Source organism: Aphelocoma coerulescens, chromosome 8 (assembly GCF_041296385.1).
Source record: "Aphelocoma coerulescens isolate FSJ_1873_10779 chromosome 8, UR_Acoe_1.0, whole genome shotgun sequence".
NCBI classification, from domain to species: domain Eukaryota; kingdom Metazoa; phylum Chordata; class Aves; order Passeriformes; family Corvidae; genus Aphelocoma; species Aphelocoma coerulescens.
The window spans coordinates 13,387,525-13,406,792 of NC_091022.1; the positions used below are offsets into that span (position 1 = coordinate 13,387,525).

General features: G+C 37.4%; 1 protein-coding gene across 4 annotated transcripts in view; it reads left to right on the forward strand.

Annotated features, from left to right (window-relative positions):
- The window catches only part of COL11A1 (collagen type XI alpha 1 chain), a 132,941-nt gene extending 114,476 nt beyond the window's left edge, over positions 1 to 18,465 (forward strand). For all 4 annotated transcript variants that reach the window (XM_069023255.1, XM_069023256.1, XM_069023257.1 and 1 more), the window contains 17 exons: positions 319 to 426; positions 614 to 667; positions 983 to 1,036; positions 1,555 to 1,608; positions 6,779 to 6,832; positions 7,210 to 7,317; positions 7,402 to 7,455; positions 8,485 to 8,538; positions 9,415 to 9,522; positions 10,149 to 10,202; positions 10,292 to 10,327; positions 10,437 to 10,490; positions 11,320 to 11,569; positions 13,206 to 13,318; positions 14,106 to 14,174; positions 14,826 to 15,059; positions 16,733 to 18,465. In XM_069023255.1, coding sequence (XP_068879356.1) covers positions 319 to 426; positions 614 to 667; positions 983 to 1,036; positions 1,555 to 1,608; positions 6,779 to 6,832; positions 7,210 to 7,317; positions 7,402 to 7,455; positions 8,485 to 8,538; positions 9,415 to 9,522; positions 10,149 to 10,202; positions 10,292 to 10,327; positions 10,437 to 10,490; positions 11,320 to 11,569; positions 13,206 to 13,318; positions 14,106 to 14,174; positions 14,826 to 15,059; positions 16,733 to 16,879 — 1,605 coding nt within the window. In that variant the 3' untranslated portion in view covers positions 16,880 to 18,465. The remainder of the gene's footprint in view (positions 1 to 318; positions 427 to 613; positions 668 to 982; positions 1,037 to 1,554; positions 1,609 to 6,778; positions 6,833 to 7,209; positions 7,318 to 7,401; positions 7,456 to 8,484; positions 8,539 to 9,414; positions 9,523 to 10,148; positions 10,203 to 10,291; positions 10,328 to 10,436; positions 10,491 to 11,319; positions 11,570 to 13,205; positions 13,319 to 14,105; positions 14,175 to 14,825; positions 15,060 to 16,732) is intronic.
- The last annotated feature ends 803 nt before the right edge of the window (positions 18,466 to 19,268 follow it).

Below are 19,268 nucleotides of genomic sequence, written 5' to 3' on the forward strand. Positions count from 1 at the left end.
ATTTGTTTCCGTGTAATCATAGTCACATCTTGTACCAACAGAGGATGAAGATGGAGACTTCCTAAAAGAATACCTTTTTCCTTCCATAAGTAGTAACTTTGGCTTGCATGTTTTTCTTTCTGAAAACAGTTCACTGATGCAAACTGGGTGCAGAATTTGGCACTTGAACCTGAGAGGTACTAATTTCCCACTCGCAGGCCAGTATTTATTGGGGAGTGACATGGCCCTTGTCTGAAGACAGAGTTTGCCATTGTGATCCTTTTTTCTTTGGCCATTCAATTTCCAGATGGCATTTTTGTGTTCATGTGTTTTTTACAGGGTCCAAAAGGTGAAAGGGGAGAAAAAGGTGAAGCTGGTCCACCTGGAGCAGCCGGACCACCAGGTGCTAAAGGACCTCCAGGTGATGATGGGCCTAAGGGTAACCCAGTAAGTGAGCTTCATCATTCTAACCCAAACCACTGTGAAGCATTGCTGAAATTGTGCTGCTTACAGAACCACAGCATTTTCTACAACTGCACTCCATTCATTATATGCTTCATAAAAGATTTGTGATGAGTGCTACCTGTTTGTCAGTGGATGACACATTCCTTGCTTTTTTTCCTGACATATCTAGGGCCCAGTTGGTTTTCCTGGAGATCCTGGTCCACCTGGGGAACCTGGCCCAGCTGTAAGTAAACCAGTTTTAGGTCCTAGTCTTAGTTTGCACTTAATTCTAGTTGACCCTGTCCCTTTCTTGTCTGGGGATAAGCTCTTGCCTGTAAGATTTGTTGCTTTTTTGTTCACATAGTTCTTAAGACTTAAAAATGTTTAAAGATCTTTAAAAACTTTTGAAAACTAATGTTCTTAGGAAAACACTCTGTAGAAAAATAGTGCTCATATATATATATACATATACATATATATATATATATATGTATATTTAAGTTAGTGACTTAAATTAGCTGAAATTTTTATTTTTGTTTATTTTCCTTGAATTCTGTAGGGTCAGGATGGTGTTGGTGGAGAGAAGGGTGAAGATGGTGATCCTGGTCAACCTGTAAGATTTTTTTCTCATTTTATGTCACCTTCATGTTCTCTCTGATGATAAGAAAGTGTCTTTTCCCAAATCAGTGGCTTCTATGCAGTAACACTTAAAAATATTTTCAAAGTGGATGCTTTTTCTATTATATTGAAAAATAACTATTTATTTCCTTGCAGATGTAGAACTGCCCACATTACAGTAACACAATTGAGCAAGAGCTCAATTTCTTTTAGAAGTAGTGATGTGTTAAAGGATTTGTGCTGGAGCTGCTGAGGAACACTAAAATTAGAGCAGCTCTGAGCCTAAGAAAGAAATGCTGCAGCCAAATAATCTTCATTAGCTGAACTGATGAAATTAAGCCAAGATCTTAAGCAGTATCTGAGCCATATTAAGCATCAAAGTTCTTCTATTTCTTCTATTTCTCTAGATTCTGTCCATTGGAAGGGGCTAACACATGGCAGATGTCTGTGGTATTTAATGAAGATGAGAAATTGATCCTTTATTACTGCTGAGTTTATAATTTTCTGTTGCAGGGTCCACCAGGTCCTTCAGGTGAAGCTGGCCCACCCGGTCCTCCTGGGAAAAGAGTAAGGAATTTCTCATGTTCCCTTGTACACTTCTCTTTCTGAGACACCATGTCCTAGAGAATTTCAGCTACTTGTTCCATGCTGTGACACTCATACATGACGTTTGTAATTTCTTTTAAGTAATGTAATGAGGGAAATGAAAAAATAGAAACAGCAGAGAAAGCTCTTTAACATGGCTAACGTGGAATATTAGAACAAAAATAGATAGGGAAGAATGTATTGCATAAATGTGCTTTTTTTTTCACTCAAGAATTCAGTGTCTACTGAATTAGTCTGCTAGCAGGAGTGAGTTGGTATGACAGTAATAGCAGACATCATCTTTAGGCACATGACTGCTATCAGGGAGCAGGGAGAAAGTGTCTGATTTGGTGTCTTTAGTCTTGGAAATAAAATAATTTCAATGCAGCTATTGTGCAAAACTGTGTAATCTCCTCTGCATACAAAATTAACATTTTGTAACAACAGGCAGACATTTCTGTAACTTATGAAGCTATTCTATTATTTCTAAAGCCTTTGAAGGTTTACAGGCTTTACAAATATAGCTAATCAAACCCAGTAAATGATGTTGCACTCACAGAACTGTAGTAGATGCATCAACCCTAAGGTCTCCTTTAGACAGCAATTGCATGCAGTTTTTACACTTAAAAAACCAGGAGAAGTGGCATTATTAAACGTAAGCTGAAAATTATTTAGCCAAATATGTTAAATTGCTTTGTTTAATGGGCTTGAGTGAGCTGACATGCCTGATTAGTTTTAATTATTTTATACAGTAATCTATTTGCTCCACCAACACACAAAGTATTTATAATATTGTAAATGATTATGGTAGCATTAGCAACCTTATCACTAGAACTGAAATATGGCTCGATTGAATATTAGCAGTTAGTATATTTGCTCGACATCAAATTAAAACTTCCTGCTTTATTATACAGAAAGGCAATAGCTCACTCCTCACAGATGGGCTATATTCTATCTGATTGTACCTAGACAACAAACCCAAATTTTGAAGCACAAATTCCATGTTAACTGTGGTTTGACACGTTTCCAATTTAGGGAGAATGTATGGATAGATATTGAAATGCAGTCCCATTGCTGAATTTTGAAGAAAATATTTTGTAGAATCAGATTCTACATTACTTGAGCACCAGAGTGTTTCCAACTTGTAGGGAATCTGTATTATTCTGATGTTACACTAGAAAGAAACAGGTAAAGACTGAAAGCTTCATACTTAGCTGGAAAAATGCTTTCATTAGTTTTCATCACTTGTATGGTAGAATCAAATTCAAGAAAACACCCTAACAAGAGTCTTTTCATTTGGCTTGAGAAGGACATACCATTTCAGTAGTAATAGTGCTGTCTGGGTGGTGCAGCTCTGGCTATACCACTAGAAAGCAATATTCCACCCCATTTTTTGTTTTTCTGTCTCTGAAACAATCAGCTGGCAGAGCTCAGAATTCATACTTTTAATTAAAGTCTCTTGAAATCCTCAACAGCAGTCTCCTTATTTATTTTGTTATGCATTTTCATTCCCCTCTTCCATTCTGTTTCAGAACTGACCTGAACTCAGTTTTACTGCCCGATGTTCTGAATCATGTTTATTACCGGGCATCAGAGTTTGGAGCAATCTCTGTTTAGTTACAAAGTTTCCCCAGCTCCCCCTGCGAAGCAAATTCAAGTGAAAGACATGCACATAAATCGTTTCTCCATTGTATCTAAGAAACTCATAAGCTAAAACCATAATCTACAAAGGGTGACCTTTGTGACATAGTAATAGATAAAGTCTTTTAAAGTGATTTTTTTTTAAATTTTCATTAAATCATAATTATTATTTTACATATTCTGACTTCTTAAATGATCTGTGCATGTACCAGATCAGAAAAATGCATGCCCAGAAGGCTTTATACATCAATGTAATTAAGGTGCAAGTAACTGCAGTAATTGTGCCTGCTTATCTAGAATAGAGATACAGACTGAATCCCTCTACAGTTATGTTGTTACTATTATTTCTCCAAAATTTAATCCTTTGCTCTTACTTTTGGGACTTCTTTTTGGTTTGCCATACAGTATTATGAACATACAGCATATCTCTAGGTTGAATTCATTGATTTCTGTCTGACAAATATTAAAAACAGCATGAGGAAAAGACACGATCAGAGAACGTTTGTCCTTAACATGAACATGCAGTCAATACAAATCAGCACAGACAGCACTCCTTGCCTGTGTTCCTCCCAGCCCTTCAGTGAGCCAGGCTCTTGAGCTTTGGGATCTGCTGCTGGGCTGCTTTCTCTGGGAGTGACAATCATATGTCCACATCACATACACATAAAGCTCCATATACCAACCAAAAAATATTAGAATTTAAAGTGAAAGACTAATATATTTTTGTTCTCAACTGGAGGCCATACCATCTGCTTCCACTAAAATAAGAGATGTCAATACTGAAACAAAGCCAGTCTCATTGTATTGAGAAGCAGTTTATTTGGTCTGTTACCTTTAAATACAATGTTTGAGTAACTTGGGAAAAAATAGTGTTTCTATGAAGGAGATTTCTTTCCATTTTGGCTACAGCATGATGCTGCCTCAGCAGGGTGCACTCACCACTTAAAAATTAAGCTGATTTTCCCTTGATTGCAAATGCACAGAACACCTAACAATATGCCAGGTTCCTATCTCAACAAGCTGATGAAATGTAGTAATGGTTTTCTGTGATGGAAATCATGCTTTAAGTCAGATGACAGACAGCTATAAACAGCAATTTAAATTATTTTAATGAAATATGGAAGAGCAGAGAAAAATATTCAGTAGTTTCACATAACAAAAATTGAAAACAAGTTTGTTTCTTCATGACTTCTTTTGTCTTTTTGGTTCATAAAATGTATCAGGCAGTATGTCCAAAATTAGAGTGCAGTGATCATAAAAATCAGCATGGTAGCTGCGGTGCCGAGGGGGAGAATCGTGCATTAATGTAAAATTACTGTTACTGAGATCCTTTCTGTCAGTTAAAATTTCCCAGCCACTCCAACAACAGCAGTGCAGGAAGGTAAGATAAATAATAATCACTAGTTTGTCTCTGCAGAAGCCCTGGCCGTGGCAGGCCAGCAGTCGCAGCCTGTGCGAAGGAGCATCTCCTTCAGCAGCTCTGTGCCTGGGGCAGCCTTGGCACTGTTTGATAGTGAACACCCCCTCTGCTTAGCACTCATCACTCATTGTATTTGTATTTTAGCCATCACAGTGGGTTTAGCCCTGCTAATTAATTCATGCTGCAGCTGCATTTCTAGATTATGAAAGACCATAGTTCTCAAATACAAATTGCCACATATGACCCTTTTTTAGTTTCTTAGATAGGGTGGATTATAATCCATGTGGGAACTTCAGTGCAAGAATTTTCAAGCAGTAAAGACAATGTGCATTTAAATTAATTCCTGTAAGAAAACAAAGTCATGTTTGTAAAATGTTTCTGAATTTATTTATGTACCTGTTGATTTTTCTTGTTATCACTGCAAACTGTGATCCACCCAACAAGTTACAACCTACACAAAGGGGTACATTTTTAGTAATCTGACATTACTAATTATTATTTAAACAGCAGGGTTTAAAATATTCTTCCTGTTTTAAAGAGTCAGCTTTTGGCCCAGGGCTTTTAAGCTTCTCTGTATTTTGAAGAAATAAAAATAAGTCCTTTACCTCTTACAGCTCTTAAAATACCAAAGAAAAAACCTGTTAATGCCCACAACAAATGGTTAAAGTCCACTGTGGGTAATTCAATTCATTTGGCATTATCTTTGATGTAAAGTCTGAACTATTTCTGTGGGCCAAAAGGTTCATACAGTGCTGCAGATGTTCAGTGTCACCCTGGAGAAAGCTTTATTTCAGAAGCAAATGAATGATCTTAATATACTTCTATGTAAATAGTTACAAAATGAATATAAATTTCCCAGAATTAAAACTCGTGGAGTTTCTTAAGGTATGTGCCAGTAGCAGTGCATAGTGAAATATATCAGGCTATAAAAATTTTGGGTTAAATTCAGCTCTAGTATAAAAAATGGCTTTAGGTCAAACACTGATCCAAAGCCCTGAGCTCACAAAGCAAACAGGCAGATGCTTGGAAGTACAGTTCTTATCTGCAAAATTAAAATTGTGTTCTGGTGCTTTACCTTTAGGGATCCTGCATTGTTTTTCTACATATTGTTAAGACGTGAAAAGTAGTAAATAAATGGAAGTGAATGAATTTTCTAATTACTGGTCTTTAGAAATTTTTTTTTTTATTTCTACATAACAATCTGCTTGTTGCATTAATGAACAGATGAGTCTTATATAGATTCACAAAATCACAGCATTTTATCATGGACACTTTTCTTTCATTTTCCTTTAAGCTGCGCATTGGTTGGCAAGAAATAGCTCCTTGTAATAAAGACATTTCCCAGGCTAAAAAATAACCTTGCAGGAGAACAGTTGGTCCATTATCTTGAGTGCATCTTTTCTAAACTAAGCATATAAGAGAACCATTTTCAGAAGAGTACATTAGATTCTAGACACTGCTTCTGTTCATAACTGAATCTATGAATATTAATTACCCAACCTAGAAATCAGCCCTTGATGTTTTGGAGGAGAAAAATGTCTTTTTATTTTTCACTTTCATAGTTAGTGGATAATATGTCAATTTTTGGCTGTCCAAATGTAATCAGGCCCCTCACTGAGCCCATCCCTGACTCAGAGAATAAAGAAGTATTTGCCACTCTGTGCACTGTAGGAAGACAGGCCTTTTTGGAACTGGTGGATAAACTACAGTGAATAGATAGAAGTCAATGCAAAGCAAGTTTAAAATTAATTGTTATTGTACATATAAATTAGTATTGCCCTTTTCCTTTTATATCCTGGGATTTTTTCCCAAGCTAATTCTTTGGTTTGAACCTCATCATGTCATATGTGTTAGGCAGTGCATACTCTTTTAGATATTCTAAAAACCTAGGAAATTTTATAGGGGAAAAAGAGCTGATACGGCAGATTGATCTTTTTTATCCTGGAAATAAAATTTAAAAAAAGAAATTTAATGTTATTTTGTAAGCATTTGCTACTTATTAATACAGTAGGAATTGCACTTTCAGAATTCTTTTCACTGGTTATATTTGAAAAAAGCTGAGATTATGACCTCAGTGTCCATATTTTACAGGGACCTCCTGGAGCAACGGGTGCTGAAGGCAGACAAGGTGAAAAAGGTGCAAAGGTAATACAATGAGGGTTTTTTTGAAGCATAGAAATATAAACTATTTATGAATTAAAAGTAAATTGCTTATGATGCATAGAGTGTGCAACTCTTCAAAGTAATAATAGATAAACTGTAAAATCCAAATTCAGACCCAGAATTAGTAGCAATATGTAATGGAGTGGAGCCAGCAGTGCAGGCCCAACACAGCCCACCTGTGACAGGTAAGGTGAGCCTGCTCTGCTGGCACCACATCTCTCTATGAAGCCAGAGACATTTCACTCAGGAAATTGTCCTGTGCAGAACTCTGGCTTTTAAAAAACACTTTGCCTCTTGTACATCCCTCCAGTGCCAAACTCAGCCAGCTCCCCCTCTCTGACCTGGTCTGTTCCTTCTAGGGTGAACCTGGTGCAGAAGGGGCTCCTGGAAAAACAGGGCCAGTTGGTCCACAGGGACCTGCAGGAAAACCTGGCCCAGAGGGTCTCCGGGGCATTCCTGGCCCTGTGGTAAGTAAGGGAGAACATAATAATATTTTAAATGTTGCTCTTCTTGTATATACTTTGGTAAAGCAAGCTTTTTGGTTTTTCTAGGGAGAACAAGGTATGCCTGGAGCACCAGGTCAGGATGGCCCTCCTGGACCTCTGGTGAGCATCCTTTTCCCACACATCAGTCATAGAAGCCTCCAAATACATCACCAAAAGATCTCTCTTCTAACATTTCAGAGGTTAAATCTTCAGTTCAAATCTGAAGCTGACTATATTAATGAACTATATGCTCTCAAATGCACAGACTTCCTGTCAGCTCAACAAGAACTTTTCAATACATTGCTGCAACTTAATTTTGAATCTTAAGAAAGTAAAGTTGGTATGTAAAAGTTGCTGAGGTTAGGTTTCCCTCCTTCCCCTCCCATCCTCCACAGGAAATTACTATCAGGAGTCTATGAAACCTGATTTGCAGTAGAGCACAACATACTGCAGGTGAAAAGTCTGATTCTGCATTCCAAAAGCTTAAAAATTTCACATTTCATTCATGAATTATGTATTTGCCTAAGCTTTTGCATCTAGCGATATCCTGGAGATGGAAAGCATGATCACTGAATAATATTTTGTACATGAAATGTTATGGCACTTTTGATTATGTGCCAGGTGGAAAAGGTCTCCTATCACTGCTATCCACATCAGAACCTGTCCACTGCCACCAGAGCAGTAGTGAGGGGACACACATTTAGAGTAGCAGCTCTACACCTCATGTATACATGTGCAGTGTGAGATTACCAGCCTCTGAAAATTCATGTCTTTTGCATAGGCACTGCATGGTCAGCATTTTTTACCTCATTCTGTACAAATTACATAAAACCAGCATTTCCATTCTTATAAAATCTAAAGATTTCTCAAATCAATAATTTATTTGACCCTCTGCTTCACAGATTTCTATTCATACAACTCTTTATAGATTCCTAATTATAAAGTAATTTAAATATCCCTGTAGCATCATTATGACTTTTTAAACATATATTTCAACTTCATCTTGGGCTCTAATCATGTCATCAATCACAACTATTAACCATTGAATTTTTACTTTGATTTGCACTGCCTTTAATAACATTTCAAGAAAACATGATCTGAGCAGGATGCTAAAACTTATTTTAACATTACTTCCCTTGATTTATATAGGGCCCACCGGGCTTGCCTGGACTGAAAGGAGATCCAGGTTCCAAAGGAGAGAAGGTATGCTTTGCTAATTGGTTTTGTCTTTGTAACTTCAGCCCAATCTAAAAGTCTGCATAAAATTAGCAGAAAGAAGCAGTATAGAGTTTGTATCAGCAAGGCATCATACCATGCCTATCAAGCAGCTTCCCACAGTCTTAATAGTAATCATGAAGTTTTAAGCTATATCTGATACCCTGGAAACACCTAGAAAGAAAAAGTTTACTGCCTGTGTGATCATTTATTGACCACGTGATCCCTGCAATGAAAATCCCAAAGATATTGCTGGAAAGCGAACTGTCATATTTACAAGAACAAAGTAGAAATAACAAGTATTGGAGATTTTTATTTTAAAAGAGCAAAATATAAATATTTAACAGCTATAATACTTTCTTTTGAAATAATGGATTGAGACATCTGGGATAGCATTTTCCTATGGAGTCCCAACAATATATTGATTGCTTGTGTATCAGAGAAAAGCTGTAGGGAAAGGGACATGAATATGACTGTACCTTGTGAACTGCAGGTTTTGCTTATGTGCTTGGATCAGCTGATTATACAGCCATATCACATATGGAACTCTGTGAGATGATACCATCTAAATGTGAAAACTGGTATGAAATGTGTACCCAGGGGTACTGTGATTTCTGTATAAGTTTTAGTGAGGACTACCTTGCACTTAGATCTTTCACTGAATAAGCAGTCACAACTTGCAAATAATCTTAGTTTAAAAGACCACCTAACAACAATAAATATGCTTTTAGAATAATTTGTTTTCAGGTTGATTGTTGACAAGCAGCAGTGGTAACATGTGAAAGGTCTAATTTACGTATTTGCAAAACACAGTTACTTTAATGTATATTGAGTTTTAACTATATTTTCTTAAATCTTGTTTAGGGACATCCTGGTTTGATTGGCCTGATTGGACCTCCAGGAGAACAGGGTGAAAAGGGTGATAGGGGTCTTCCTGGGCCACAGGGATCTCCTGGAGCCAAGGGTGATGCAGTGAGTACAACATACTTGTGTTTCCATCTAAGCTCCACACAAGCAAGGATTACATATTCCAGGCTTTCTCTTGAAAGACATAAAGTTGTTATAAACATTTTCCACCCAGAGTCTCCTGCAAAAGGTTAAAACTTTCTTAGGCATTGTACAACCACAGCAAAATGAAACATCTTAAAATGAGATTATAGAGTGTTTGAGGAAATGAACAAAACACATACATCCTAACATGCACACAACACAAGTGAGCAACAAGATAAAAGTAGCAGCAGCAATCTCATCACATTTACTAATTGTATTGCCCAAAGTAGCTCCTGCTCTTCTAGTTACTATGCCATGTTTTTAAGGCACTATGTAAAATGTGAGGTTTCCAAGCCAGTCTGAAGAGGAACACAGCTGTGACAATGCACTGCAGCCAGTGTAACTGACTTTGTAACTACAAGCAACTCAGATTGTCAGATAGTATTTTAAACTTGCCAACTATTTTGGCCTCTAGGAAATGGCCTGACTCAAAACTCATCACGGTTGGACACTCAATGGGACTAGCTGTTTCATAGATATGATTTTTTTAGCACAGTCCACTATGTTGAACACTTTTGTTCTGTGCTTATTGTCTTACTCTTTTTCAGGGAATTTCTGGTCCTGCTGGTCCACTTGGACCCCCTGGTCCTCCTGGATTACCTGTAAGTAATTTCATCCAGCCCTCCTGTTCAAACCACCCCCATGTTGTGTGCAATACACACCAACCAGAGTTATATGTTCTTGCTCATAGGGTCCCCAGGGTCCAAAAGGTTCCAAAGGATCCAGTGTGAGTAATTCTCCTCTACACATTTTGTTCTTTTCCTCAGCTTTTGTGTGTGTTATTTTTAAACACTGTGTAGCATGGTCAACACTGCACTTCTCTCGTTGCTTTGTAGGGTCCTGCGGGTCAGAAGGGTGATAGTGGCTTACCTGGTCCCCCTGGCCCTCCAGTAAGTAAGAATTCTTATCTTGCATTACACTGACATGATGAACTTGTTTTGACAAGGGTAGAAGACAGCATTTGGGAACTAAAATATGAATAATTGTTTGAAAATGCATTTTTCAGGAAACACAGATCCACCAGGCACAGAAATACATATCTGCATTGAAAAAGCCATAAGAAAGTTAAAACAAATTAAAAAAAAAAAAAAGAGAACACCCAAAAAAACCCCCTATAAACCCCCCCCAAAGAAACCCCACATGCAGTAAGTATTCAATATGTTATATTGAAGCACAGAAAACAGAATTCTACTGGTTTCCCCTGATGATACTCTTCTGTTTCCATATTTCTTTTATATATCATAACAACCTAAAATGAAGAGTCCAAATCTGAATGAAGTGTTTCAATTTCTTGAAATTAAATATTGTTTCCTGGACCCCCAAGTTGAATTTTCCATAGTTTTATCATAGGAAACATCCACAGTTTTTCCATTTTTAAAGAATATGTGCTTGAGGGAATTAACAGGGATATAGAGGCAACTGTGAGTCAGTTCTGCATGTCACTTGTGTGAGGGCAACACACACTTCCCCAAAAAGCAATGCACTGAAAAGAGTTTAGAGCACAACAGTGGTTTGACCTTTTACAATGTTTTTGTTTGTTTGTTTGTTTTGCAAGTAAATCAATGCACATAGGTATGAAACTAAAGGAAAAACAGTGAAATAAAGAAATAAACACCTTGAAGAAAGCCTATTCAAAGCATCTCCAACCCACATTCTGTGGTCTTTCTCTGCTGAAAAACTAACAGAAAGATAAAATTAGAAATGTTTTTTTCCACTTAGGGCCCTCCAGGTGAGGTTATCCAGCCACTGCCAATCCAGTCACCCAAGAAGACAAGAAGATCTCCTGACTATATGTTATCTGATGCTGGTGATAATATTCTGGATTATTCCGATGGCATGGAGGAGATCTTTGGTTCCCTGAATTCACTGAAGCAAGACATTGAGCACATGAAGTTTCCCATGGGCACTCAGAATAACCCAGCCCGGACCTGCAAAGATTTGCAGCTCTGCCACCCAGACTTCCCAGATGGTGCGTTCATACTGCATGGCACAGGCACACACAGCTGAGCTTAGGGTCTGCCAGGGTACTTTGGCAGGATAATGCATTATTGGTAGATGGCTAATACAGTTGCTCAACAAATACAGTCTCACTGAATCTATTTTTACAGGCAGAAAAGTTCAAAAAATGTAAAAGATGTTCTCTTGGTAAGAGCCAAAGTTCTTTAAATACATAACATAATCTGGTTTTCAAATTAAAATCTTTTAAAGTGATGAATAAAAGCAGTTGTTGTTTTGAAAGGTGGGCCTTGCATTTCCAGGACAATCAAAACAAGAGTGTGATGAAAGAGCTTAGAATAATAATATGAAACGGCATTGGTATTATATGAGATTTCTATTCAATTATGACTCAAAAACTTCACTGGTCTTTTACTCCTAGAAGCAATAATTTTCTCTACTGCATCAGCACTGTTTTTTCTAGAACAGCCAGCCAAGAGGCATGGAAGTTTCTTTGATACTGTTTAATGCTACCAAGTAGTAGCATAATAAAATGCAAAGTCACATGAAGAGACACAGTGTTCCTAAGAACTATCTTGATTTTATTACTCTTTGTTGTTTTTTTTCTAAATAATTTTACTCCTCTGAACAGGTTTAAATGAAAGCCAGCCTTCACTAAATTTTCATCCTTTCGTAATTTTTTCAATTGCAATGGATATTTCTCCCAGTTCAAAGCAATATTTTTCTGCTTTTAAATGGGAGGAAAAATAGATTTTGACAGTTTAATAATATTTTACTGCTTTCACTCTAGATAGATAAGAAAGATGGTTGCCTTGAGGAGTAGTTAAGCAGTGTATGTGCTATATGAAAAGTACATATTTTACAGTTCAGTACCCTCCATAATAAGGAATGTTTTTTACAGAACACATCCACTTTCTTCATTTACCAGTATTTGCTTCTTGTTTAGAGCTTTCTTCATATAAAAAGTAATCTTATTTTAGTTAAAATAAAAGACACTGCATTCGTTAAAGTACAAAATTCTCCAGGGGTAAGCTTATAGAAAGGAAAGACTCTTTTCAGTATACAGCCTAAATCAACAGAATTGTTAAATCCCATAAATTCTTTGTCTATGCCCTATATTAAGAAGACAGAACTGGTGAAAGGATTTGCCATTTCTCTTTGAAACCTCCACTATTTGTTTGAAACTGGATTAGAATTGTAGTCAGATCAGAAAGTCATTTGCTGCCCTGTTTGTGAAAGATCTGGAGATAAGACCCCACATCACAGAAATCATCACTTTAATTAGAACAGCAGATTTTAAAAAGCACTGACTTTGAATGGAGCTTGGATGGGCTGCAGCTCTTTTCATACCCAGCCTTCACTGGTGTTGCAGCTTCATAACCCAGGAGTAAAAAAGTCTTTGCTTGAGGTGTATCCCTCTCAGTGGAAACTTTAGGTGCTTGTGCCAGCTACAGCCCCACCAAGCCCTGTGCAGGCACCTTTTAATGCAGATAAGGATGCAAATCACTCCAGATTTTGCTCCCTGGCCAAAACCATTCAGATAAAATAACTTTCCTATGAACTTTGGAGGACCATTAGGTAGCAGTAAAGCTTGGTCTTCTGAATACTATTTCTACTGTATAAGGCAAATATTTTCCCATTTGTCTTAGGGGAATATTGGATTGATCCTAACCAGGGCTGTTCCGGAGATTCCTTCAAAGTATACTGCAATTTCACAGCAGGTGGGGAAACTTGCATCTACCCAGATAAGAAATCTGAAGGAGTAAGTACCAATCTGTGTTTTCAGCTGGCAGTTGACAGTTCCTACTGTGCAGTTGCAATGTTGAACTAAACAGGATAATTACATTGTCACGTTTTCATGTATCTGTCTTTCTAATTACGTTTACATTTGCATATACATGAATGGAGCAGTAAAATGGTACATAGAGTTAACAAATACCATTCACACTCTCAGATGTGGAATCTATGCACCTGCTTGCTAACATTTCACTACATTTCAGAATGCAACACAGCTGAGCAGCCACTTACAGTATATGATCTAGTATTTGTCACCTAAAAGCTAAACCTCACTGTGTTTCTCCTGTGGGTTCATTTATATCTATTCATTTATTCCTATGCAAAGTAGATGTAAAAGACTTCATTAACAGTGTCCTTACTCACTGTTATAGATTACATCTGCTGGGGCATATGATGCAGAGGAAGGCTTTCTAAAAGCCTGCTTGAATGACAGAAATCTATCAGCATCAACACCAGTGAAAACTCATGCAGACACTTCACAGCAACAATTTTTACCAGCAGTTTACCTGAATCTTAACAGATTACAACCATCTCCCTCAAATAGAACTCTCTCTTGGATGCTATTTGAAGTCACTAATTTGAAGGCATTCTCTACAAGAAAAACATCCTATTTTAAACCTTTAAAGTGGCTGAGATTGCAGAAAGAACCATTCTTTATTATCTGGTGTGAAATTTGTCCCAATTCATGTAAAACCTTCATATCTGTTAACATATGTTTCAAATACTTCTGTCTCTGCTGCTTGACCACACAGGTTAGAATTTCATCGTGGCCAAAGGAGAATCCAGGATCTTGGTTTAGTGAATTTAAGCGAGGCAAACTTGTAAGTTGTCACTGCAATATAACTGTATTCATAAATCAGGTACATGTTGTCAGCGATCAGCAGATCCCGGGGATTTTTATAAATATTTATATAATGAAAAGACCCCCAGCCCTTTTGCCCTAAATATTACAGCAGCTATGTGGCCTCTTGCCACTGGGCAGCAGAAGCCTGGTCTGTATTGTCCCACAGTGATCCCAATGGTCACCTGCCCAGCCCGTGGTGAGGATCTGGCCTCTGACCTCACCTTAGGAAAGAAGCTGGAGCACAGATCCCCCACCCCAGTCTAGGTAACTGGAAATATACTGAGTATGCAAAGGTGAGGCTGCAGGCTGACATAACTTCATGATTAACTAAAAACAGATTCCTAAAGAGATTCTGCTGCTTTACACAATAAGGTAGGAGTAATTATGTCTTTCCCAGTAGAACAAAGCTAAAATATGTAGTTCTTCATCCTAAATATACTACTACATCATGAAAATTTATTTACTGAATCATAGCTGTATTGACCTTTAAAACTTCATAAAATGTTATGTGTTGGTTGATTTTTTAATTAAGGACAGTTATGTGGTTCTCTTTTGTCAACAATAATTTTGGTTTGCATTGTACCAAAGAAAACAGATAAATATTCATCTAACTTCTTATATTTTCCAGCTTTCCTATTTGGATGTTGAAGGCAATTCCATTAATATGGTCCAAATGACATTCCTTAAACTACTGAGTGCCTCTGCCAGACAAAATTTCACTTACAACTGTCACCAGTCTGTAGCCTGGCACGACGCACCCTCTGACAGCTACGACAAAGCACTAAGGTTCTTAGGATCCAATGATGAAGAAATGTCTTATGACAACAATCCTTACATCAAAGCTCTCCACGATGGCTGTGCAGTAAGTAGAGCTTCAAAGAGTCTTTATAAAACCAACCTGCCATTTAAAGTAGAAATCAAACAAATTATTTTTTCACAGCTTTCTTCTGAGAAAAGCTTTGTAAACACTCTACTTCTCATATACTGACTTTGAGTAGATTTTTAACCACAGTACACCATTCCATATTTAATTTTCACCTATGTACCAAAACAGAAATGACCACAAGCCAAGCAGCAGAAATGGAAAAAACTTGGAATTGATGGAGGCTCTCAGCACTACTGTGCTGAAACTAGACTATCTGCTACTGTGTATGAGCACAGTATAAGGGAAGAGCAGAGGCAAAAAGAGATAATGAGAGAAGGCAGCCCATAAGCAGAATATATTCATACTAGAAATCAAGGTATACACAAATAGAGTATTTAGTGAATACAGCAAAAACATGTATTGCATAAGTCCTATGTATGTACCCAAACACAGTGAATTAATTTAATAGTTTCATATGTGACTTTGTATTTCCTTTTCTCATGTTGTGTATTCAAAGCCAGGTAAAGTTTGTGGATTTTCAATCAGAATCCTCATTTAGGTAAAAATCCCCAGAGGTGTCCAAACGTGCATCAGCTCTCTGAGCACTTCTCTTTCAGGGTCTCTGTGGGCATAGCAACTGTTACCACTTCTAAGAAATGGAAGAGTCTCTATTTAACACTTTGAAACAAAAACATCAAAGGAACAAGTGACAAAGCCTCATTATTTTGGCATTTGATATAGGAGCATTCTGAAGGCAGTTTCTGAGAAGTCAGAGATACAGAATTAGAGACCTGAAAGTGCCAGGATATACACCTGGCTCTGAGGCAGAGATGCAGCTCAGGGAGATTCTAATACACAACTGCCTCACGTCAGCCTTTCTATGTGCCTTGTATTTTCATTTCACCTTTGTTAACCACAGAGAGTAAATGTAGAGCTCCAGAGAGAGCTGGAAGTTGAAACTGTCCCTTAACTGAGAACACTCAGATCTGTCACCTTGGATGCTCAGCTGAACTCCAAGACCCTGGTATAGCTGAAAGGGGTCTCAGCAGATATGAGACCATCTAAAGGAAGAGCAGTGCTGATCATGGCACTCCATGATGACTGGGCTGAGTGATACATAGAGGAGCTGGAGAGCCTTCCTTAGGCAGCAAGGGTGTGCCTTCAAAGCTGGCTTCTAAGTGCAGCAGTTGGCAGTTCTGTCAGAATACTACTTTCTTTCCTGTCCAAACAGCTGCTCTAATATTTTCTGAGACAGTTACAGTCTTTCTTCTTAGAAGGGGATCGTTTCTCTTTCAGAACTGATTAGTAATTTTTTTTCACAGGGAAAACGTGCACTGCTGTGAGAATATTATTTTTTATTAAATAGTATAGACATGAACTGAGAATTCTCTAAGAAAAATTAAATATCTTAGATTATTTTTCATTTGTAGGCCTACTTTAGTATGTAAAAAACCTATGGGCTCTTCTCCATCTGAAATCAAAACATTCCATGTCACATTTTTAAAATGAAATCATAAGAAAACATAATATTGAGAGTTTGCAATATCTGATGCATGACAGGGCAGTAATTTAAAAATTCTACACTTCAGAGATAAACTATGAAGATCTACAGTACATGTTAACTGCTCAGATCTATAACAGCTTAGGGTTTTCTCTTCTTTTTTTAACAGTCAAGAAAGGGCTATGCAAAGACGGTGCTGGAAATCAACACGCCCAAAATAGACCAAGTGCCTATAGTTGATGTGATGATCAATGACTTTGGTGATCAGAACCAGAAGTTTGGATTTGAGGTCGGTCCTGTCTGCTTCCTTGGTTAAGCTTAACACAAAATCAGATCAACACAAATGTTGCACTTTGGTGCTACCAACCCACTTCATGCCACATGCAAGTTTTGAATAAGGATGGCATAGAAAATGTCTTGCTGTGTATGTATGTCTTATCTAGAAAGTAATCGTTGCCCTTGTAGGGCCAGAATCACATGACTTAAACTTATTTTGCAAAGATGCTGTGGCACAGACAGACAACATAGGGCTCACTTCAGGAACACCCCCTTTGGATTCCTTTGGTGCTGTAAAAAACCAACGACAATGGTGCTCCTTCCATTACAACAAAGAGGTGTTAAGAAAGTGTTTAATATAAACTGTAATTATTCTATGTACAGTACTATACTGTGATTTCTCTGTCCATTCCAAAACTTGCATGTGTCTCTGAATTGCATCTGGCTCTTATTTTACAATTACAAAACTACATTGTCAATACTGTGTATGTATTCTGAAAAAATAAAACTGTAATTGCCAGTGAAGCCAATTCAATTTCTGATTAATAATAAAATCCCTTTGTATATATTGTTGTTGAAGAGCTTTGTTATTTGAAGTCGCCAGTAAACTTAAGGTGGCAAAACTGGAAGATCTTGAGCAGCACACTCAAACAACTCTTTTCTGCTGATATCACTCTGTGACAATGAATTTAGATAATGAAAGGAAAGCACCTTCAAAGGTGCTGTGTTCCATGGTGCTATACCTCAGACTTTTTATTTTCTATTCTAATTCCATAATTTCATAAGATAACTGTATATACCTAAAATAAACAAGTTTATATTTTTGGGTGGGGAAAATATGTAAGAAAAAAACAAACTTCTGTGTAAGAGAACAGTTAAAAATCTGTGAAATAAATTAGTCATATAGCTTTCCTTCTTTTTTTTTTTTTTTAAATCTCATCTGGATTTGTTTCCATTGTGCTTATTTGGGCTACATAAATATAAAAACTGGATTCTAAACAGTTATTTATGGATTTTTGCAGTGTTTACTTAGATGTTTATGTAAGCAATGACGGATGTTTGCTTTCTGAACTGGATACTAAAAGTTTCACAGAATAGTCTATACAATATTTGCCCGTCCCATTAATATGAAATATTTTTCTTCCTGTTACTCCACCTGAAGGCCAGGGATGCAATATGTCTAGGTCATGTGATTCTACACAGTTGCTAAGCAACATACGAGGGACTGCTTCCTAAAGAGCTGTCTTTGACCCAAACCCTTACAATTCACTATTCAGAGCTCACCAAAAAAACATGTTGGTTTGGCCTTCCCTCTGAACATTTTATTCAGGTAGTTGGAAGTAGAAATTACATTTTAGCTTTACAACACAAATCCTTTTGTAATTATTTTTCATAATATATGTAAGACTTGAAAAGAAATGTTTGTTTCTATTTCTTATAAATTGTTAAATTAAATAGTACTAGCTTCTGCTGGCTCGTTTCCAACTGGTATTTTCTTATGCACGTTTATACATGTAAAAGTGAGATTCCAAAAGTCAACTTCTTGCTGTTCATATTTTCTTTTATTTTTGAACCAAAGTTTGTAACTGTCACCTCAAAGAGGAAAATACAAATTTTATTAATAAAATCAAGTCTTGTCTATCTGGATTAGTCATTCTCTTATTTCAATGTCCAAAACTCACTGCCATTACTGTAACTTCATTCTCCTTCCAGACCATTCAGACTTGAAAAAAAGGAATGTTACTCCATGTCCTGGCAAGCACTGGGCAACAGCACTGGGAAGAGAAGTGCTAACAGAGAGGGTGCTGATCTGGCCCCTGGCAGTAAGCAGCAGGGCTGCTAAGTTCACATCTGGTCTGTATGGATTTATAGCTCCAGCAGTCCAGATAATACCTTCAAACACAAGACAGGATATTCCTTCCCCAGCCACTTAGAACCTACAGTGTCTGTCCACTTCACAATCTTGTGCTTATCCTTGTAGGCCTCCATCGGGTAGGCAAATGACCCTATTTATTTATAGGAAATGGAAGACAAAAACTAGACCAAGATTTAGAAAGCACTGGAACACAAAATTCCCAGCACCTTGTTTTAGACTGTGGAACCAGAACCAGCAGTAGGTCCAAGGATATGACATATGTCCCCTTCTCCAGAAAACCTTCTCTCTTTTTAATCTACTGCCTGTTCTTTATGAACTCTGGCTATGTCTGAGTACACTGTGAAAGCAGCTGCAATAAGTTTGGCAGAGGAGTAGCCACTTTCTCCTGCTCAAATGGGCTGAGTTAAGTTAGGAGGTGAGCTGTTCAAGCCTATCTAAAACAAACCCAAAACCACCCCTCCATTGGGTGCTTTAGGGTGAAAAATAAAGATGGTTGTGGTTTGGCAGAGTCAGGATTAGTCTGCAGCAGAATATTGTTTCTAAGAGTGCAATG